Source organism: Castor canadensis, chromosome 4, assembly GCF_047511655.1.
Source record: "Castor canadensis chromosome 4, mCasCan1.hap1v2, whole genome shotgun sequence".
NCBI classification, from domain to species: Eukaryota; Metazoa; Chordata; class Mammalia; order Rodentia; family Castoridae; genus Castor; species Castor canadensis.
In genome coordinates, this window is record NC_133389.1 from 99,274,923 (window position 1) to 99,298,631 (window position 23,709).

At 36.7% G+C, this 23,709-nt stretch overlaps 1 protein-coding gene across 2 annotated transcripts in view; it reads left to right on the top strand.

The window, feature by feature from the left end:
• The window catches only part of Arhgap15 (Rho GTPase activating protein 15), a 586,717-nt gene extending 563,840 nt beyond the window's left edge, over positions 1–22,877 (top strand). For both annotated transcript variants that reach the window (XM_074070670.1, XM_074070672.1), the window contains one exon: positions 22,515–22,877. In XM_074070670.1, the coding sequence (XP_073926771.1) occupies positions 22,515–22,698 (184 nt within the window). In that variant the 3' untranslated portion in view covers positions 22,699–22,877. The remainder of the gene's footprint in view (positions 1–22,514) is intronic.
• Positions 22,878–23,709: the final 832 nt, after the last annotated feature.

Sequence of the window (23,709 nt, forward strand, 5' to 3'; positions counted from 1 at the left end):
TGCGTATGTGATCACAGAAAGGTCTGATCTTTTGATAAGTATAGTCAACAAACTATAAGGAGGGGGAATGTATATCTACTGAGAACTGAAGTTTATAATATATATTACAAATACATAAAGTTGTTTTATAAAAGTGAAGCAGGTCTATACGCTTCACTGGAAGGATTGGCAAGACATTTCTCATTTTTATAGACTTTCTAAAATCTGCTTCAAATATTCATTCTCATAAATTTTCTAATATATTCCTAAAGTCACTATTTGTCTACTTTGTTACCTCTTTCCAGCTATAATTTTTCCTTCTTTCTAGACTCATTTAAGGGCAATGAGTTCAAAACCCCCTAGCAGCTTGCATCTCAAGTTCCCAGATTCCTTCTCATCCAGGGATACCTTGCATTACTTCTGTTGATGTATCCAGTTTCCTTTTGAAATTACTCTTCCACTAAATGGTACATTCCTGGCGCATATGCTACTATTCTCCACTCCCAAGCCCACATAGACTTTATTAATTTATCCTATCACCCTGGTATCAACTTCAGAGTCCTTCCCCACAGAGCAAGCAGCCACCATCAGCCAGGTAATGCAAACCTGTATGTCATTCCCTACTAGCATGGGTTTCTTCATCCAGTGCCATCATTCATTCTCAGGCATTCTAAAAACAAAAATGCTTCTAAAAGAACAGGAGGTTCATGTCTGCTTTTAAAAAAATCCCTACTGTCCGCCTTTCTTTTCAGTCTTCATTTTAATAAATAAATGTATATGTTACAGTAAAGATATATATACATACTCTACATGCAACACATAAAGTATGCATAAATATATATTTTAAATATATACATACAGATGCAAGAAAGTACTACAAACCCGTTACATTTCAGGTTTCACTTATTTTGCTATTGATGACTATGTTTACAATGTGTTTCCAAGATTGTCAACTTTCCTTAGAAATTATTTTAAGTTAGCAGAAGAAAATGGTGTTTAAATTTGTTAAAAATAGGACTTGCGCTATAAGGAAATTAGAAATCTTCCAGCCCAATTGTCTGATATTTCAAATGAAGAAAGCCCTCAAGGCTAAGTGAATGCCCACCCAGAGTCCTATAGGTAATAAAACGTGGAACCAAGAGAGAAAAACAAGTCTTCTGTTTCCTTGTACAAGCAGCTTTTCCATTCCAGTCATGTGCACTAATGAGACTAGAGCTTCATTGAATCACCATGTTTCTCCAATTTTCTATGCTATTCTGGATTAGCTGATCTCATGAATTTTCACTCAATTCTGTAGGTCAGTGAGGTGAATTATTTAGACATTCTCTTTTATATATGGACGCATTTGGACTATGAGATAACTCAGATTTTTATCTTGTATAGATTCTCCTTTGGATTATGCAGGCGTTTTTTGTAAAGAACCAAGACTTTTGAAAACAAACCTCATGATTTCTACCTTATATTTTTGACTCTTTAACCTAAAGTAATTTCACAATAACTCTTTAAAAATTTGAATATAGAGCATCCAAAGATGATGCTTGGCACTTACTGAATTCCTCCCCAGCCAAAAAAAATCTCTCTGAATGTTACATTATATTGTTGCTTTTCCAAATTATATTCCCCAGTCATATTCTGTATTTTTTTTCAAGGAAAGTGAAAAAGAGAAGAAAGAAAATGGAGAAAGGTAGGGAGGAATGACATAGAAAAGGACTCAATATCTTGCCTGACTGAACTTACTTTCCCTCTTATGAGAAAACAACCGAGAATGTCTGTAGCCAACTGTGTTCTGAGTGGATGAAAATACTTGGTTCAGTCCAGTTCCTTTTACCTTTTTGTGAAAGCAAAAAGGAATGCAGATGAGGAAAAGCTTAACCTGTTGGCCATACTTAAATCTAAAAACTATTTGTAAAAACAAAGGTATGGAATGGCCAAACTTTCTACTGCAGATGAAACTGGGAGCAAAGCTGAAGGTAATGTATCACCTAAACTAAAAGATTTTATAATTTAATTGAGAGAGAGAAAACATATGTGCATGAACTAACATAGAGATAAAAATAAAACATGTCAACAACAATGTAATACAATCTGAATGTTTAAATGCCAAGAAAGTAAATAACATAGTGATCAGAATATGGTTCCTAAAGGTTTCCTAGTAAAGACATGCTTAAATATGGTTTTGGATTTGCTGATTGGCATAGATGTGCTGATAAAAGCAGTAGTAATACACATGAAAAATGATTTAAACATGTGTGGACCTAAAGGTAGATGAGCAGGTAAAGTTATCTCTGGCCCCCAAATGAAAGCAATTGGACTTCATTACTACTTCATTACTGTTTAAAATTAATAGATTTTATTTTTCAGAACAAATTTAAGTTGGCAGAGACACTGAGCATAATGTGCAGAAGATCTCCGGATACCCTCTCCCTCAGCACACTCGGTTGCTCCTATCATCGGCATCTTGCATGAGCATGACATATTTTATAAATAATGAGCCAAAATTAAGACATTTTAAGTAAAGTCCATCATTTACATTGGGGCTCACATTATTAACTAATATCTATCACTTACATTAGGGTTCACACTTTACGCTGTACATTCCACAGATTTTAGCAAATTTATACTGGTATATAAAGCACTATTAGAGAGTCAAACAGAATAGTTTTAGTGCCCCAAAATTTTTCATTCTCCCTCCCTCTCCCCAAATCCCTTATAATTATTGATCTTTTACTGCCTCCATAGTTTTGCTTCCAGAATTTCAGGTACATGGAATCATTAGATTGGCCCCTTTCATCTGTCAATTCACATTTCAAATTCCACCACGACTTTTTGTGGTTTGACAGCTCATTCTTTTTTGTCCCTGAATGGATCCACTGTCTGGATTCATTCACTGTATGCATATGCCATATTTGTTTATCCATTCACCTATTGAAGGACATTCATGACATTTTTAACTTTAAGAGCAAAAATTTTTAAACATAAATTTTAACTTATTCAACCAACATGTTCCTCAAGTAGGAAATATGTTTCTCAGAACACGTGTTCTTTCCACTTTGAGACTTCTTTGTCTGGTGGACTATATTGTGACTTTCTGCAGCATAATACCAAAATATTATTTCTGTCTTTAAACTTGAATCAAGTAGAGTCAAAGCTCACTTCACTTTCTTGCTTCTGTTCTTTGGTGATATGAGAGAAGCCAATTTTAGAATATGCAACCAAATGATGAGGCACAAAATTAAGTTGTGAATTTTCAAATGAATGTGGTTATTATCAAACATCTATTGGAGGTAATGCTCTTCCTTTCTTCTGTAACCACTACATTGAGTTGGCTTTACAATGAATCAGAATATAATTCCAAATTTGAAAATATGAGTTGTTTTTCTTTCTTCTTTAGACACAGTGTAATTTATGTCCGGGGGTAGGGGAAAGCAAAATTCTATAACCTTTTCAAAAGAGACATCTAAGATGTTGTGATTGTCTAAGTGGAAACAAATATCACCTGTCACACCTGTGGTTTTTGGGTTTTTTTGGACACAAAGAACATTAATACCTGAATTACTTCAATAGAAAAAAGAAGCTGTCCTGCATTTGAAAGACTTTAAAATGAAAGCCATTTACATGGCCTTACAATTATGTGTATGCATTGGTTTTAAGGCAGCACACAGAAAGCTTTGCCAAGAAAATTTTAAAGTTCAAGCAGAAAAAATAATCACAGTATCTTTCAGTCATTTTCTGCTTATATTTGTTTCCTTAAAATGCACAGCTAAATGCTCACTACACACAGATATTGCTTGGTAGGCGGGGTATATCTTATTACTGGCTTATTTTCCAGTACATTTGGCATAGTTAAGGTAAAGTGTATTAACTTTCTCTCAAAATAAAGATGAAAACAGAGTTGTAGCGGCTGTGAATGCTTCAGCCATTGTCAGGAAGTTAAGAACTGACAGGAGTTCCAAATAATCAACTCTGCCTGGTGCATATACCATAGTTTCCCCCTGAGATATCTGGTCTAATCCGACAATGTATCTGACTGGCATGAATGTAGAATTACTTTCAATAAAGATTTTATTTCAAGCTTGGATGATTTCCCCCAAAACATCTTGTCACTAAGGCAAAGTATATCATAGAATATCTGATTTTTTTTTCCCCCTACAAGTCAGCATTTGAGGGGGAAAAATACACATTTCAACTCAAGTACTCAGGTCAATTCACTGTAAAAATCACATTTTAACATATCTAGACTGATTAAAGATTTGCTGTGTTAAAGAAATCACAGAGCTGTCAAGAGAGCTTATCCCAAAGTCTGGAAATGTAAAGAATACATAACACGTTTGCTCAAGTACAGTTTTCATTCTCCCTGCAGTAGCCTCCAATCGAAGAGCAGGCAGGACAGATGACTCCACCAGCTAACACTCGGCTTCTAGAATATTTGTCTTTTTGCAAGTAAGGAACATTTAAAGGTCACATTTTCCAATAAATATGAAATTGTTTCCAGGCTATAAGAGAAATATGAATGTCCTGGTCATGATCACACTAAAATGATCTTCATTTCTCTATTTATCCTTTCTCTCTTTGTTCTAGTCTCTTCCTTCAAGATTACACATTAAGTCAGCATGTTCAAGACAGGGTAACAGTAGGCAATAGTGCATTACTCTATTTTGAATTTACTTAAATGTTTCATTTGGTGCTTGCTTACATTAGTTCAACCTTGGTGTCACATTGTTTAAGTTATGCTCAGTTCATGGAATCTTAAAAATAGCTTATGTTACCTACAGAGTTTCACCCTTTACTTACTAAAAGAACACAAATCATACGATTTACCTCTAATGGGATAGGAGTAATTTTTTAACATTTAATAATCATAGCACAATGTAATTGCATAATGTTTTTAAATTCAAGATTCCTTTTATCTCTATTATTTTGTTTTATGACTAATGTATAATGTTATGATGAGAACTATGGACATTAATGAAAATTCAGCATGGATAATAGTAGATAAAACTACACTGTAGCAGTTCTCTCTTCCCAGGCACAAAGAAGTCACATGTAGAGGTTTTAAAACACACGCAGGCTTCACTGCAAGTCAATTGCAAGAGTCTGTGAGTGAGTCCAGCCGTTGATATTCTTTTGAACACTCCACAGATGACATTAACATGCAGACTGGGTACATAATGTTGTCCTAGAATGGCCAGAACAAGTTTGGAAAATATAAAGCACTACACAAACATAACCTGATGGATTTTATGCCGGTTTTAAAGCATGAATTCGGAGTAGACAGGGATGATTCATAAAATTTCAAGTCTTCTCTTTCTATTGGATCCTCTTTGATTCTGTAGATCTCATGACTACCATCACAGGTTGAATTTAACATGGCACTGGTTGTCAATTAACACCAATGAAAAGACAGAAGGAGTAGGATGGGGAAGAAAGAAAAGTCAAACTATGAACAGGGCTCCACAAAGCTCTGCTAGCCTGTAGAAGTGCTGGAGCATCTGGGCCACTTCTGCCAACCCCAAGTCCAAAATAACTTGGCCCTTATGCACTCACTGTAGTCAGTCACCCTCTGCGGGCTATCCCTGAGAGACCCTTGGGGTGAAGTGGCTCTCTTCAGTGCAGGCAAATCCTGTACGGCAGAAAGCTAAAGCTGTTTGTTGACTGAATACCTAACAGCTGGGTTACAGTTCTCCCTTGAAAACAGACCTGGGCAAGTCACCCCATAATGCACCCTTTGTACTATTCAAATCCTTTATTTGTATGTATTTGGGAAGCAGCTCCTCCAGGACTATAAAAGTCCACTCTTCCTGAGGAAACCTTTGAAAAGAAAGCCTTAGAAAAAAGAACTCCAAGTCCAGTTACTGAAGTTAGGCCTGAGTTCAGCTCACCATCTCATTCCTCCATTATCCATTTTAGGTTCCTTTTCACCTTAAGCTATGGTCTCTGCTGGTCACGGTGGCTGACCTGGTACAGTGACCCAGATCCTCATCCATGAAGGGTCCAATGTCACGTTGTCTCAGAACAAGGATTTTTTTCCCTCTCCATTAACAATTGGAACTACAATGGGGCACCAGAGAACTTGGTGGCCCCATGTGGACTATCTAGATTCTACACACATCATTCCCTGATAGCAACCATATCTTCTCCACTTCATCGGAGCCAATATAACCTGCATAGATGATGACTCTTGGCCTTGATTGCTGGTCCCTGGCCCCAAGAAGTCCAAGTACCTAGGAAACAGATAGATAATAATACTGTGATGAGCTATATCATTCTAATACAATGATGCAAACAAAATAGCATTCTTATTAGCTGCCCATGTATTTTGCTTCTGAGAATGCATATTCTATTAATCATCTTCACAATTCTCCATGAGTCAGGTTCCCTTGACTGTCCTGCTGCTTATTATTAAAATGTAAACTAGTACAACCACTCTGGAAAAAAATTTGGCGGCTACTTAAAAAGCTAAACATTGATCTACCATTTGATCCAGCAATACCACTCTTGGGGATATACACAAAAGACTGTGACACAGGTTACTCCAGAGGCACCTGCATACCCATGTTTGTTACGGCACTATTCACAATAGCCAAGTTATGGAAACAGCCAAGATGCCCCACTACTGATGAATGGATCAAGAAAATGTGGTATCTATACACAATGGAATTTTATGCAGCCATGAAGAAGAACGAAATGTGATCATTCACTGGTAAATGGATGGAATTGGAGAACATCATTCTGAGTGAGGTTAGCCTGGCCCAAAAGACCAAAAATCGTATGTTCTCCCCCATATGTGGACATTAGATCAAGGGCAAACACAACAATTGGATTGGACTTTGAGCACATGATAAAAGCGAGAGCACACAAGGTGAGGATGGGTAAGACACCTAAAAAACTAGCTAGCATTTGTTGCCCTTAACGCAGAGAAACTAAAGCAGATACCATAAAAGCAACTGAGGCCAATAGGAAAAGGGGACCAGGAACTAGAGAAAAGGTTAGATCAAAAAGAATTAACCTAGAAGGTAACACACACGCACAGGAAATCAATGTGAGTCAACTCCCTGTATAGCTATCCTTATCTCAACCAGCAAAAACCCTTGTTCCTTCCTATTATAGCTTATACTCTCTCTACAACAAAATTAGAAATAAGGGCAAAATAGTTTCTGCTTGGTATTGAGGGGGTGGGGGGGAGAGGGAGGGGGCGGAGTGTGGTAAGGGAGGGGGTGGGGGCAGGGGGGAGAAATGACCCAAGCCTTGTATGCACATATGAATAATAAAAGAAAAAAAATATCATCTACCTGGCTTCTAACAATTAAGCCCCATCACCTGGCCTCATATTTCAGTGCCATCATCCTCCATTGCTATCAGCAAGTCTAGCTCTGTGATGGGCTCTCTGTCAGTCAGCCTTCATTTATAGAGTAAAGGCCCCTTATAAACAATTTTTTTAGGCTGTCAACGGTGCTTAGCAAGAGTTCTTCAATTTCACTGACCTTGTAGTTTCCATTTACAACCCTCCACTATTATGTTTCAATGCCTCATGCATTACATCTGCTAGTCTCCTCCATAAATACAATACCCCAACTCACCAGTACTGAGAAAATTAACAATTGGTTGTCACATTTTGGAAGGATCTTCAGTACTCCAGTCACCCAGGTGGCAGGTGACTGAGCTCCAAATATTAATCTTATTGCTAGCTCTCTTGGGTAACTCCTAACACCAGCAATTGCAGGTTAAGTTCACCAGGAGACCCTGAACCAAGGTATTTATTGAGAGCTATCCCCTGAGGAAGAAAGGTGGCAGAACAATTGGGCAGAGAAAGAAGATGAACTGTTGTGTGAACCCAACAAAGCTCCATCCAGTCTCACATGTACTCTGGAGTACACAGAGTCTGTCAAAGCTGTCACATAGTGGGCAGGAATGGTCCAGTCTTTATATTGACAATGGTATCATGCACTTCAGCAATAGGGCCCATTACAATTGATGGAAACCCTGTTTAAAAAAAAAAAAAGACAGCTATAGGTCATTTGCTGACTGTACAACTAAGCAGGAAGTCCTTCCTTTAAAGGAGATCTAAGTGGACCATCATGGCCTCCAAAGCAGCCATCATCACTAAAAAATTGATCAATGTAACAATAGTCCCTCAGTAGCCTGGAGACTAGGACATTCCCTTATAAAGCCCAACATAATGCTTCATAATGGTTCTTTAAGGACTGGGGATGTGGCTCAGTGGGTAGAGTACTTGCCTAGCAAGTGCAAGGCCCTGAGTTCAAACCCCAGTACCACCAAAAAGGAAAAAAAAGCAAAAAGAAAACAAACATAATGGTTCTTTAAAGTAAGACATTTCATCTTTTTCATAGAACTTGTTATAAGAGGGGCGTGTGCTGGAAGGAAATGAGCAATTCATTCTTCCCCAACAGAATAGATTATAAATTTATATGTATAAAAGAAAAATAAATAATTTTCCATCTTTGATTAAAGCATTGTATAAGTTTTGAGAGGATTTGTATTTCCACAAATACTTTGAGTATTTTGCCTAACATAGAATTTGATGGTGAAATTTTCGATGGCCAAGAAAAATGCCATCATTATCTTTTATTTCAAATCATCCATAGTGTGAACCAAATAAAAATTATACTCTGTTAACCTCCTCTTGCCAATTTTATTCAAAGTGGGTATGTGTAGGAAACATACCACCAGAAAAGACACCCTGCACAATTATAGCCCCTTAACAAGATCCCAAGAAATATTAGCTGTCTTTATTTCCAGCTTCATGGTCTTGTTTTCTCAGCGCAGATGCAAAACTCAGGTGTTTAAGGATGTAATTATTGTGCCATAATTGAAACTAATTTCTCGCTCCAGATCCCATACTTCTAAATGACTTAAATTTAGTCAATTCAAAGTGTCTTCCAGATTTTTCTAGGGTTGTTTCAATTCTGGAAGACTATGTACACAGTCTAAGCATTTGGTCAGGGGCAGGGAGGGCATCTGTTTATACAGTATTTCAACAAATATTTGTTGAGCTCCTAGTACTATGAGACAAACACAAATTTTGGTCTAGGGATACAGCACTAGGCAAAACCAGCTCAAGCCTTTGAGCAGAAGATGTTTACATTCTAATAGAGAAGATAATAAGGCAATTAGCAGAGTAGAAAGTACCTGCCTTTTGTCACCTCTGTAGGCTCCCCTTCATTCCCTTATGGTTTTCAGTTGTCCGCAAATTCTAAACCCACGTTTGAATCTCAGTCACAGTTCATGTGGTATAGTATTCTGTGGTGCTGTCTTAGGCCACCCTAGATACACTAGGCAGTAATTTCTACTTGCTTGTGCCTGATACAATGGGCATGAGAAAGTCTGGAATCTTGCTATATCACTAGGAGTTTCTTAAGGAGAATATTGGTGTGTCTTCTCCCAGAATCCCCAAGCCTTCTCATAGCCTTCATAGCCATGAAAGTAAGTAAAAGGAACCAGGACTGGTCACTTTCATGGAACCTCACCCAAGCCTCAGTTCTCTTTGATTCTGCCTTCCCAGTCTAGGAAATGTTTCCTTAGCAGCAGAGTAGCCTGACTTCTCATCTTCCCTCCAACCTACCAATTAGGCCACATGCTGGTTACTGCTCTCAGTTCTTCAGCACTTAGTCTTTTGAAACCCAAAGGCACAATCCTTTGCAATTCAAATACCCTGCTCCAAAAATAAAAGAACTTTCTCTGCTTTTCTGCTGTGTCGCCCCTCCACTGAGGCCATAAATGCTGTTGGCTCTTAGGGAGTGGTAAGAAGCAGAAGGAAGAGAGGGTCAAAAATGTTTGTTATTATATCTTATCCTACCTCACATGGAATGACACTTCAACTTTCCCAGAATGTCCATTCTTCAGTCATTAATATGAAGCACAAACCACTCTTCAAAGTTCATTCAATTTACCAACCAATACAGGAATCTCAAATGTCCTGCCTGAATACCTCTGATGGGGAAATGAGGGCCTTTTTGTATATAAAATATTTAATAACTTTGGCAGATGCTTCTAGTACTTTTCCCATATTTATAAGGAAAATCTATACCAAATATTAATAGAGAGAAGATGTAAGTGGTTGAATGTAAGCGATTTTCTTTTACTTTCTTCTTTTGACTTGCCTGTATTTTCTACAGTTACATAAATCCATTACTTTTTTGAAGCAGTCTTTTCAATTTTCACAACACTAAGTCTTTATATAATGATGAAACCATTCTCTAGGGCAGTTTGAGTAACTGGTCTTCAAGAGGCAAGGTTAGTATTCCTTCCATGTCATGGTCTTTGCATTCCATCATTCTGGCTTCCCTAACCGTGCTAGTCTCTAAATCAAACACCTCCACTCTGCACATGCACCTCAGTGCTTGAAAGCTTACAAAGTCCCTCTTAAAGCCAAGTCACCATAGAAAGTATCTAAAACATATTTTTCCTCAGAAAGTAATATTAAGCATGAACGAAAGGCTGCAACTGATTCTCTTTCAGCTATTCTGGCACCTTTGGAAAAAAGGAGACAACTTTAAAAAAAATGAAACTAGTAAAGATATGATATAGATGGCCTTAATGGGAAGTGAAGTAGTTAACTCTTCACTTACAAGAAAAAGAAGGAAAAAAAAAAAAAAGAAGTAGAGGGATATTTGAAAGCATACTGATAATATTCCTTAGGTTTATCTAACATAGCAAGGCAAATATTTAAGTTCTATATTTTCCTCTAATATCTTATAATTGGATACATTATTCTGCTTGGCTTAATTAATGCTAATCCATGTGAAATACTCAATATTCTGTAAAAAATGTTATTAGCACATGCTAGTGTTTCAACGGCTTCACTGGGAAAACTCAGGTAGAGAAAAACAGCCGTCTTTTAACTGCTTTCTTCCTAAAAATACTCCCAACGTGTAATAACTTCCTAGATTTCTTCCTCTGCATGCAGAGCTGTGTCTTCCCAGAATATTGGTATAATTGGTAGTAACTCATATATCAGCAGAGTTCAGGATTCAAAGTTAAGACTTATTTTACTGTTAAGATGGTCAAGTGTGGATCACTAAAACAATTTTAAAGCATGAGATAAAACAGCTAAAAGAAATCATAGTTGATCATAGTTGAAATTTTTCTTCTTTTTACCAGTAGTTCATTTTCATTCACAATGAATAACAAATGTTTTCAGAATTTTTAAAAAATTGTGGTTCTGTAGAAAATGATAGTGCATGTTAATTTTGTTTCTCTTCCGTCTGAGCATCCTTCTCACCCTTCTCCTTTGTGAATTAGGGAATTTAAAATATCTATGTTTCCCAAGTTTTCCTTCAGCCTCACCATTAATTTCAAACTCAAAATTCTTGGTATTTAGTTATTTATATAAAGAATACCCATATCCCAGAGTAAATAAAATCTGCATCTGAATCTAGGCTCTACCACTTACATCCGACATGGTTTTGATCAAATTATTCAGTCTTTCTTGGGTTCATTTTGTTCATCTGAAAATTTTCTTTCACTTATGAAGAAAAGAAAAAAAACTAGAGGAGGAATTTCTCTAACATATGATAATGTTAGAGCAATTTAAACAGCTAAGTTCTTTCAAAATACACAGATCATAGTAGAGTAGGATATACCAAGAATGCATGTGGCATGAGTTCAGAAAACTTCATAAAAGAGGAAACATCACAAACCATTGGGAATGGGGGCTTTATTCAACAAATGCTATTGAGGAAATTAGGTAGCTTTGGGAAAAGGTATATTTACATCACATTTCATACACTTACATATATTTAAGAGGAATTAGAAGGCATGTTAAAAATGAAATTATTTTTTAAAACTAGGAGAATTTTATGATATTGTTCTGATTTCTTTAAATGGATGAATTTCATAGTACTAAAAACAACGATAGAAATTCCAAAAGAAATAATATAACATATGACTACATAAACATTTAAGTAAATAAAATAATGAAACAAAAGCATCAGAAGAATATATGCACTATAAAAATAATGAAAAATTACTTATTCTCAATACATAGAATCTCAGAAATCTATATATGCAAGGATGCTTATTGTAGCATTACCTGTACTAGCAAAGAATTGGAAACAACCTGAAACTCACTAGTAGGGGAATGATTAAATAATTTAGAGTACACCCAGACTATGAAATGTCACAACTTTTAAAAAAGAATGAGGCATTTTTATATGTGCTGATTTGTAAAGATGCCCATGATATATAGTTAAGGGAGATAAAAGCAAATAACAGAACATTATGTATTTTACTATTTACTTCTTTTTAAAAAGGAAAAATTATATATACTGCATATTATATATTATAATATGCATCTTACATATAAAGTTATATATATATATAAATGTATATAAAGATAGGTAGATGGATAAACAAGCAAATAGAAACCTATTCAGAAGAAACATCCATCTTTTAAAAGTAGTTATAATGAAAGAATTTCACTAGGAAACAGGGGAAGAGATTTTTTTTTTGCAGTATTGGGGTTTGAACTCAAGGCCTCACACTTGCTAGGCAGGTGCTCTACCACTTGAGCCACTCCACCAGTGCTAGATTTTTTTTAGATAGTGCATTTTTAAAGTGTATGTACTAATTTTGTTATACAAAATAAATAAAATGGATTAAGCAAACAAACATGAAATTGCACTTCAAAAAGGAAAAAGGGCAGAAAACACTCACAGAAGAGAAAATATGTGTGGCTACTTGTTTGCTTTTACTGACTTCTTTAACATGTCCTAAATTCAAAGAATGAGAGAATGTTTTTCATCTATGATAATTATTTTAGGGAATGATATCAAATGATAATGCTAACAAGGCCCTCCCACATTTCACCCCAGGTTTCAAGAAAAACAAGAGGCATAACTTAATGTTCCAGTGCTCGTTCTAAACGTATGGTCCATAAGTAGCAATGTTACTACACCTGGGAACTTGTGAGAGATGCAGTCTAGCAAGTTTCTTCCCAAGCTTGCTGGATCAGATTTCTGGGCCTCAGGCTCAGCATTCTGTGTTTTTAATATTCCTTTGCAACTGCTCTCATGAACAGTAATGTTAGAGAGCCACTGTCTACTTTCACCCTAAGGCAGAGCTTCTCACCAGCAGCACCATTATCATTTTGACCTGAATAACTTTGTTGTGGGAGGCTGTCCTGTACATTGCAGAATGCTTAGTAGCATTCTTTTCCTCTTCCAACTTGATACCAGTACCAATTTTTCACCTTACTCAGTCATGACGATCAAAAATTTCTCCAGAGCCAGATGTTGTAGCTCATACCTATAATCCTAGTTATTTGGGAAGCAGAGATCAGGAGGATCATGGTTAGAGGCTAGCCTAGGCAAAAAGTTCATAAGCTCTCATCTCAACCAATTGCAGGGCATGGTGGCACATGCCTGTCATCCCAGCTATGCAAGGAAGCACAAATAGGAGGACTGTGGTTCAGACTAGTTGGGGCATAAAGAGAGACCCTATCCCAGAAATAATCAATACAGAAAAGAGGGGACTAAGGAGTGGCTCAAGTAGTGCCTGTCTAGCAAGCACCAGACCCTGAGTTCAATCCCCAGTACTGCCAAAAAAGAAAAATTATCTAGTCATGGCCACATGCCTCTAAGGAGGCAAAGGCATATAAAGAGATGTAGGACAAAACGTTGAATGAGAACCACTACCTACCAAATACTCCAAAGTTAGTAGAAAGAGTATGCGACTTTTTTAAATTTACCAATCAGATTTATACTAAGCAATCACAGGGTACAACCATTGGGAATTGTTCATGCTAGAGGTGGAAATGCTGAATGCAGAGCTATTTGAATTATCTCCTCAAATATATATATAGATAAATTATACAAACATCTATATCATCTAATTTCTTGGAGTGTCATTCTGTTGTCCAAACCCCAAGGATAAATTCCCACCACCCTTAAAGTTAAATTCCAAATCTTTACCAAGGCTCCCAAGACCCTCCAGAGTATCTCCTACATCTTTCCCTCCCTGCCTGGCCTGCAGCCACACTGGTCTTCTTAATTCCTAAAATCACCAAGCACAGCCTCACCAGGAATTCTCCTTTGTCTATTTGCACACTTGAGCAGGACTCAACTCCAAACTCCTTTCATAGAGAGGATTTTTCTGAGCACCCTGTCTGCTAGTGCGGGGCCCTTTCCACCACTCTGCTCATTAGAATTATCTGGAGACTATTAAAAATTGGTAGCAGCCAGGCCCTGCCCATACTAAGTGATGGAGAATCTCAGAGGGTCAGTGAAAGAGTCTCTACTTCCTTTCTCCTCTGTCTTCCTTAAACACTTCAGTGCTTGAAATCACATTATACATCAGTTGTGGCTGGTTGTCCTTTTCCCCCCATGAGATTACAGTTTTCTGTCTGTATCTATGGTGGATTTGTTCCCAGGACCTCCTGCAGGTACCAAACTCTGTGGCTGTTCACATCCCTTATGCAAAATGGTGTAATATTTGCATACAACCTACACACATCCTCCCGTGTACTTTAAATCATCTCTAGATTCTAGATTACTTATAACACTTAATACAATGCAAATGGTATGTAAATAGTTGCCATGCTGTATTGTTTAGGGGAAAATGACCAGAAATAAAGTCCATCACGCTTAACACAGATGCAATTTTTTTTCTCATGTATTTCCAGTCTAAGGGTGCTTGAATCCACAGATGCAGAACTTTGCAAGCTTCATCTGGGCAGAGCCTCTGCCTATGTTACTCACTGCAACTACCCCAGCCTTCAGAATAGTATGCCCAACACATAGTAGGTACCCAGGAGACTTCTAGGAATAAATAAGCGATTTAAGTACCAATGTTTTGTTTTTTAAAAAATTATATTCTTCTAAACTTCAAATTTTCTCTAATGGAACATTACTCTGTAATTGGCAGGAAAAAAGCTAAAGTTGATTTTTAAATCTACCTTTAAAAACTGTAATATATGGCTGGGCACCAGTACCCAATATCTATAATTCTGAATACCTGGGAGACAGAGATCAGGAAGATCACTGTTCAAGGCCAGTCTAGGCAAGTAGTTCCTGAGATGCTATCTCAAAAATAGTCAACACAAAAAAGGGCTAGTGGAGTGGCTCAAGTGGTAGAGGCCTGCCTATCAGGTATGAGGCCCTCAGTTCAAACCCCAGTACTGCAAAAAAAAAAAAAAGGCCTGTGATAGTTTGAGCTTTTTGATAGTATGTCAGGAGTATTGACTTTGAAATCCTATTTTATTTTTTTTTCTTTTATTATTCATATGTGCATACAAGGCTTGGTTCATTTCTCCCCCCTGCCCCCACCCCCTCCCTTACCACCCACTCCGCCCTCTCCCTCTCCCCCACACCCCCTCAATACCCAGCAGAAACTATTTTGCCCTTATGAAATCCTATTTTATTTGTCTTATTGGTACTTTACAGAATACATATTTCCATCAAGAAATAAGCCATTAATGAAACCTATGGGCTATTCATATTTTATGTTTTAGTCTTCATATCTTATTGGCTATTCTGAATACTGTTTGAAAGGTTTTTTAGGCTCTCTCTATAACTTCTAATCAATAAAAATATGGAATAAGAGAATAATAGAGAATGTTTCAATCTTCTGCATTGAAATTAGTATAAAGTGGTTCAATAAATGAAAAAAATCAGGCCTTGTTATCCATTAATATGCAATTGTCATATAAGTCCCCTTTTCTATGATATGCTTTGAGGGAATTATATATGCATGGCCTTAAAGGTTATTTAAAAGCAAAATGTCAGAATAGAGCAATAATTCCACTTAGTATGCAGCTGTAAGCTAATCCTGGAAAGCAATAATGATAGAATATCTAGATACAAAATTGAAGACTACAATTAGTTTAAGCCAATTGATTTATAGATTGACATATGAAAATGATTGAGTCATTTGTGAATGATCACCTTGAAACCCACTGATGTTAAAAACACAAAAACATTTTGTGAATGCTCTCCTGCTTTTGCTATATTTGCACATTCTTCTGACATAGAATCATAACTTTAAGGAAAAAGGTAAAATTGCTGCAAATCCCCTAATCTTGTAAAAAAGGCCAGTGTAGACAGCAGTATCGTTTGTGCAAATTGAGGGTAGGCAAGCATATGGTTAGCATGGATTCCCCCCCCCCAAAATAGTTACAGCACATGAGAACCATAAGTTGAACATATTGAAATTTTATTCTATTTTTAACAGCCTCTCTTCGGTTAAGTGGTCAAAGTCACAATTAACATTTCACATGCAGTAGCTGAGCTATATTTTTTGTAAGCCAGGTGTGTGTGGCCTGATGGCAGAAATAGGTTTACCCTAACACTCTCTCCATTCAAGTAAATTATCCTGGAGTTGTGTCGGTTAGAAAATCATAGCCTTCCACAGATAGGATGAGGAACATTTGTAATACACCTCCATAACTTGAGAATTGTCCTGCAGGCAATTATGTGACTTTCAACATCCTTCACAAGTCACTATGGTAACAGCAAAGCACAAACTTAAAAGGAAGTTTGCATCCATATATCTGTTTGGAGCTGGACTACTATTAAATGCTTTGGTCTTCTTAATTCAGCATTAACTTTTAGTTTTGTATAAAGCTGTCTTTTAGGTTGAGTCATTTGGCTGTGATTTTATGCAACTAAGAAATTTCTTTGAGTTAGTGATTAGGTTCACTTTTACCCAGGATAAGTCTTTTTTGGGAGTTTTGTTTTGTTTTGTTTTTTTCCTCCTTGTCTGGGGTCTTAACATCTGAAGTACTGGATTATGATTATTTCTAAAATAATCTTGAATTGATGGATCATTGCTCCTTCCATCTGGGCCCAACAAAATAGTAGTTCTGGCATTTCTTCTTCTTTTGATTATAAAACTATATATCACTTTTCAGCTTTTGCCAGAAAAATTTAATTCTTACCCATTTCAAGATTTTATTAACTTGAATGTTACTTACATGGTTAAGAATTGCTTTTAAAACAAATATATCTCATGTACTATTTCAGAAATAAATTCATAAAATCCTAATTATGTCAGGCTATGTTAAACTAAGCAGTGTTAATAAATAACCTTTTTCAAGAAAGCTGCAGCTTGAGGTCTTTCTCCAGCTGATTAAGCATTCTTAGGCACTAAAGTTTGAGCTCTTCGTGTTGCTTAAAGTCAGGTATCTTTGCTAAAGGTATTTGCTTCTTGGGAATAAATTAATAGTGAATAAACACATCTCAAGAGGAATTACCAAATATTTATATGACATCTAAATGGTTTTTTGCATTCTTCTTACCCATTTATCATTCAATCTCTCAACCTTGTCTTTGTCCTCACATTCAGATTTGTTCTTTTACCTTTTGGTCTTTGTTTTGTCACAGTAGGGAAAGTTTTTCTTTTCTTTTCTTTTGTGAAAAAAGGTTAAATTATAGGTCAAAATTTATAACACTGTTACAGTTTAAGAACTAATAGAACCTATGCCTACCAGAAGAGAGAACTGGCCAGAATTGACTACACCTAACCTCTGTCTGATTTAGCTGCTACAGAGCTGTGAGGCATTGAAGTAATTAGAGAAGATACAAGTTAAAGATAAGCAGGACATTTCAGAACTTTTAAAATAATTTTGTGTATTATAAATTTCCAAGAAGAAAAAGTGGCACACAATTTTCTCCGAAACCTTTCTCTTGGAATGCCATTTTTATGAGGCATATCAAACAAGCATATCACGAAGCATTTCAAATGTGTCCCACAGAAGTCACCTTAGTGACAGTTGTCCTAGAGGTGTTGCCAAACCCATGGCAAAAACATGTATGGATTCTAAGTCTGAGCATCCCCTCTACAACACAACTCAACTGCAGATTAAGTTTGTGGAAGTGCAATTTGCTATTTTCGAGACTTTTCCTTCTTAGCTACAGATTGAATAAGAGCCATGCAGGGCTTTAATTTTTTTCAGTAGACCATGTTTCTCTTCTACATGTGTTTTACTACTTGAAGCCTTCAGAAATAATGGCATATGTAATGCCCAGCTGGTCCCTACAAGGACAGTAGAAGATATGATATCTATGATGTGATGGTCAAAAATGAGCTATAAATAATTTTCCCGAGATAGTATTCTAACAATATTTTTGAAATTGTGGCTAACTCCCCATGTGGTCCTAAATCAACCACTTAAATAGTTAAGAGTCTATCAAGGTAAGGAATAAGTAAGTTCATACTTGTGTGGTGAAAGTTATGACAACATTAATTCAATCCCCAGATAGCTCCAATGTGGAAGCCTTCTTTGCTAGAAATTTCTATCCCCAGAGTCTATCTAATTTAAACCTTAACATGAGAACATATTTGCCTATTAACATGAATAATTATGTTCAATAGTTGGAGGGTTCTATCTCAAATAGGTCTTCATCTTCACTTTTCTAACCTAAACATTGACTTTTCAACATTCCAACCACTGCTTGATATTCAAAGAATAAATTGCCAGATGCATACACACAGACACACATACATTTTCTAACAGTGAATAAGAAAGATAACATATATGATATACAATACACCTCCACATTTTCTAACTAACTTTCTTAATTACATCTGATTTTTCTAAAAGTTATTGCAAGAACTTAATTTTCCAAACTTGGGAAAAAATTTCCAAGCTGCCATGAAAATTTAATTTGCAGTAATGCAAATATAATAGAAATATAAAACTATGTATCATTCTGAAGCTTTTACATAGAACATGGTGATTTTTAAGCACTCATACATTAGAATTTTATTAAGATAAAATGGAAATTTTCAGATGAATGGACACGAAAGATTCAGGTTTGATGTAAAATGAATATTCCACATTTATATGTGCATAGAAGCACAAAATGAATATTTGTCCACAGGAAATTTAGGAAACTGGTACATTGTCAGAAATCCACTATGGAAGTTTCCCTCCATGGCCCACCAGCTAAGACAGGAAAGCCTTCTTCAGAGAAGACTCTGACATGCACCTCTCGCCTCCCACTCTTTGTCGTATTTCAACTCATTCAGGTTCCCACCTCTAGATTTGGTCCTGCTCAGGAGTCCAAGAGCAGGCCTTTGCTAAGCAAACAAAAAAAAATATTTAGGACTCTTGGAAAATAGAAAAAAAAATGAGTCTAGCCCCATTCCAGATTTCTTGCTATCTTCTCAGGGCATGAGTTCCTTTTCAGGAACCCCCTGGAGAGTTGAGCTACCCCTCAACTGACCTGGTTCCACTGGTGTTATCAACTCTTTCAACTGCCACCTCATAATCTTCCTCTAATGATCAGCTCTATGACCTGCCTTAATTTCTATCCTTACGTTTGTGGGTATGACTTGATTTGGACTCACAGTTATCTCAAATCTCATTGACCCAGACGCCAACTGAAATTATAGCCTATAAATAGGTAAATAAATCTTTAATCCTCAGTCCATCTTTGCCTCATGTTGTTCCTCTTTCAGACTCCCTGGACTCCAAGCCCTTATGATATTATACCATCCCATCCACCCAGATGCCCAGTACTGGCCATTTGCCACCACACTTTCAATACTCTCTGGCATTTGACTTTACCTTCTCCATAGCATATGACCAAAGATCCCTGCTCTTTGCTAGACACATTTTATCGGTTTGCGACTGACTGCCTATTACCTTTTTCTGTATTTCCTTTTAACAACTTTTATTGTGGTGGAATCATTGGCGTTAGCATGGTCAAAAGGAATTAATTTAAAACCAAAAGATGGGAACCGCTTCTAACACACCTGGGAGAGGCTCAAGAGAGATGTTAAGTTGAGGTAACTTGGCATGCTAAAGGAAAGAAAAGGTCCATTCCAGAAAGGCCTTTAAGCAGGAGGATGCTTAAATAATTTTATAGCTTTTTGGTAAATGAAGTAGGAAGGCGGCATATCTTTTTATATTCCAAAAGCAAGATTAAATTTGAAGTCTCTGATAACTTGCTGATACTCTAAAAATATGAGAATTCCTTCCAGAAATGTAGCCATGCCAACCATGCTCACAGGTACAAATGCTCTCCACTTAAAGCAGAAGAAAAAGGAAATGTGAGGCAGAATATCTTCAATATTCAATCCAAATTTGAGTCATTTTGCCCACAATAAATCTACTAGAGCCTGTTTGTCAATGGCAATTATGCAGCGAGGAATGAAAATTCAGACTCTCTTGTGACAGACTTTATAACCATGTGGAGGGCAGCAGAGTGAAAGATCAGCCCTGTTCTTAAGCCCCTGGGATGCCAACAGACACCCTGGAATGATTCTTCCAATGGCACACCCTGGAACCAGACTGCCTGGGTTTGTACTTCAGCTCAATGTGACATCAGCCACTTTGTTACTCTGTGCCTGAAACTTCTACTTTGTTACATGGGCTTAATAACAGCTACTTCTGGAATTGATATGAGGGTTAAATGGGAAATCAAGTGGCTTAGAATAATAGCTGATTATTATTGCTGTTGGGTCAATACGTGTCAAGTACATTTTGCTGGCCATGCTATATGCTGTGGTCAGTTACATGCCAGTGCACGTGATTCTGTTTCTTTCAGGAGTGGGAAGGCAAAGCCATGCTCATGGAAGGAGTACCTCGGAGATTCATGTTTGAGGATAGAAATAAAGCGAGTCTTCCTGCCTCCTCTGATACTTAACTAGGTAGATCTGCATAGGCCAGGCAACGAGAGTCCTCTAAAGTCCAACTAACTCAACAGTGCTCCACTTTGAGGTCAAAAAAATCCACTGTCTTCTCATAAATGTTATTTTGTCCTACACTCGCATTTCCCTTGGGTCAGGTTTTCTGGTAGAGTGCCAAGTGCAATATTTCATAGCACCCTGCCCTTCCATATGGTATCCTTATTTCCATAGCATCATTGAAACCTCATGCTTCTGAATTTTGACATAAAATCAAGTTAATATCACCTATAAGAATAAGCACTATTTTTTAAGTATCAGTTTTTAAGAGGAAGCTTTATTTTCCTTTTAGGAGTTTTGTATTAATTTAAAAAGGCAAGACTCTGCACACAAGCAAATGTTTCTTTCATTCCAGTGGGACTCTTTTCCTGTACAAATGCTACAGGACTCTGCATTTTGTGGTGACATAATAAATTAAATTGATTGTCCAAATGATGGAGAGACTTAAAATTTTGCTGTATACCTAAATGTCTCAGAACCTACCTCCTCTACAAAACATATTCTACTTAGCATTTTCCAGAAACACTTTACTCAATCAAATCAGTAAAACTTCTCACTTTCTCCCTTTCCTTATGTCTGCCTTCCATTATTAACTAAACATATGTTATTCTATTAATTTGGGGATTCTTATACATCTTATGCATGCATGTCTCACCTGTATCCTCCATTGATTCTGAGCACTTCAGAGGATTAATCTTGGTGATACCACAATAATTTTTGCTGTTCAGTATTATTTACTCATTTATTTCACAAATATTTATTGAGCATCCACCCATGATGGCCAGATAAAATGAAGATTTAATGTGATGGAGTCATAGGTTCTATTTTCCATGCAGTAAAGCATGAAGGGTAAAAGATTAAAAAGTGTTTTTAAGATTATTACACTGTTGGTGGGAATGTAGACTAGTACAACCACTCGAAAAAAAATTTGGAGGCTACTTAAAAAGCTGGACATCGATCTACCATTTGATCCAGCAATACCACTCTTGGTGATATACCCAAAACACTGTTACTCCAGAGGCACCTGCACATCCATGTTTATTGCGGCACTATTCACAATAGCCAAGTTATGGAAACAGCCAAGATGCCCCACCACTGACGAATGGATTAAGAAAATGTGGTATCTATACACAATGGAATTTTATGCAGCCATGAAGAAGAACGAAATGTTATCATTCACTGGTAAATGGATGGAATTGGAGAACATCATTCTGAGTGAGGTTAGCCTGGCTCAAAAGACCAAAAATCGTATGTTCTCCCTCATATGTGGACATTAGATCAAGGGCAAACACAACAAGGGGATTGGACTATGAGCACATGATAAAAGCGAGAGTACACAAGGGAGGGGTGAGGATAGGTAAGACACCTAAAAAACTAGCTAGCATTTGTTGCCCTTAATGCAGAGAAATTAAAGCAGATACCTTAAAGCAACTGAGGCCAATAGGAAAAGGGGAACAGGTACTAGAGAAAAGGTTAGATCAAAAAGAATTAACCTAGAAGGTAACACCCACACACAGGAAATCAATGTGAGTCAATGCCCTGTATAGCTATCCTTATCTCAACCAGCAAAAACCCTTGTTCCTTCCTATTATTGCTTATACTCTCTCTACAACAAAATTAGAAATAAGGGCAAAATAGTTTCTGCTGGGTATTGAGGGGGGGGGAGAGGGAGGGGGCGGAGTGGATGGTAAGGGAGGGGGTGGGGGCAAGGGGGAGAAATGAACCAAGCCTTGTATGCACATATGAATAATAAAAGAAAAATGAAAAAGAAAAAAAAAGATTATTGGGGGTTTTTTTCAGAACTAGAAAAAATGTTTAAATTCCAAGTAGCCACAATTTCATATCAAACTCCAATGAACTCTTTCTTTATCCCCTCTCTCTTTTCACAGGATAGTGGCCAGAGCCTCCAAGAACCTGATGTCCACACAAAGCTTAGGGATTGTATTTGGACCCACCCTTCTGCGAGCTGAAAATGAAACAGGGAACATGGCAATACACATGGTTTACCAAAACCAGATAGCAGAGCTCATGCTAAGTGAGTACAATAAGATCTTTGGCTCAGAGGAAGACTGACAGACAAGACAAGTTTTTGAATATGTTCACATCTGTCTTGATGCCTAATATTTTTACATTTCTGTAAACATATTTCTGAAATATTTTTTTCCTTTCAAGCGACAGATGCCTCATTTTGTGAAAACTTAATGATGATTTGTGTTTAAATTCCAAACATTTGAATAAAATAATTGACAATATTTGCCTATATGTGTTCTACATTAACCCCTTAGTGCTGTTACTTCTAGCACTTCTAGGAGCACATCATGCAGGTCTCACACATGCACAAGAAGAGCAGAAATCAAAATATAGATTGGATGCTGCTTCTGGGTAGCAGGGCTGTGGTTGTATACATGCAGATGTGTTAGTGTGTGGTTAAGAGATGGGTATGTGCACACACACCCATGCTTTCTTACAATCCACATGCTTCAAGCATGTTCTACAAAGGTAGAACCAAAACAGGGGGAAAGCAGAAGCTAACAATTTCAAAATAGAATGAAAATCAGGTTCTCCACCAAAACAGAGATATTTCAAGTGTTATTCTAGCTACTTTTGGGGTTTTATATGGTCAAATTCATAAATACAACATGTCGAACAGCATTTTTTTCTGGAGAAAAATGACAATTTTTTATATAAATATTATTTGTGGCTCCATAAACATACTATCTTATAAATTAGAGGCAAAGTTAGTGCCCTACAATTTTGATCTTTATTTTATACAGGAATTTCATGACTGCTCATTTTTAATGTTAACTTCCATTTTAAATCTTCATCAACTATATATCATCCTTTTTCCTAGCTATGTCATTTTATATAGAATTTTTATTATGCTTCTGAGGATGCTTTATTGGTGAATTACATTAAATCTATCTAGAAAGAACTTTTCAGAAAAGCTTTTTTTTCATATGCCCTAAGGATTACTTCACTAGACTTGAATTGCTTTATCCATTTGATGGTTAGTTTCAGCTGACATTGATAAACAAAAGGGTAACTGTCTAAAATATATCAAACATTGCTTTATTTTGAAAAGTA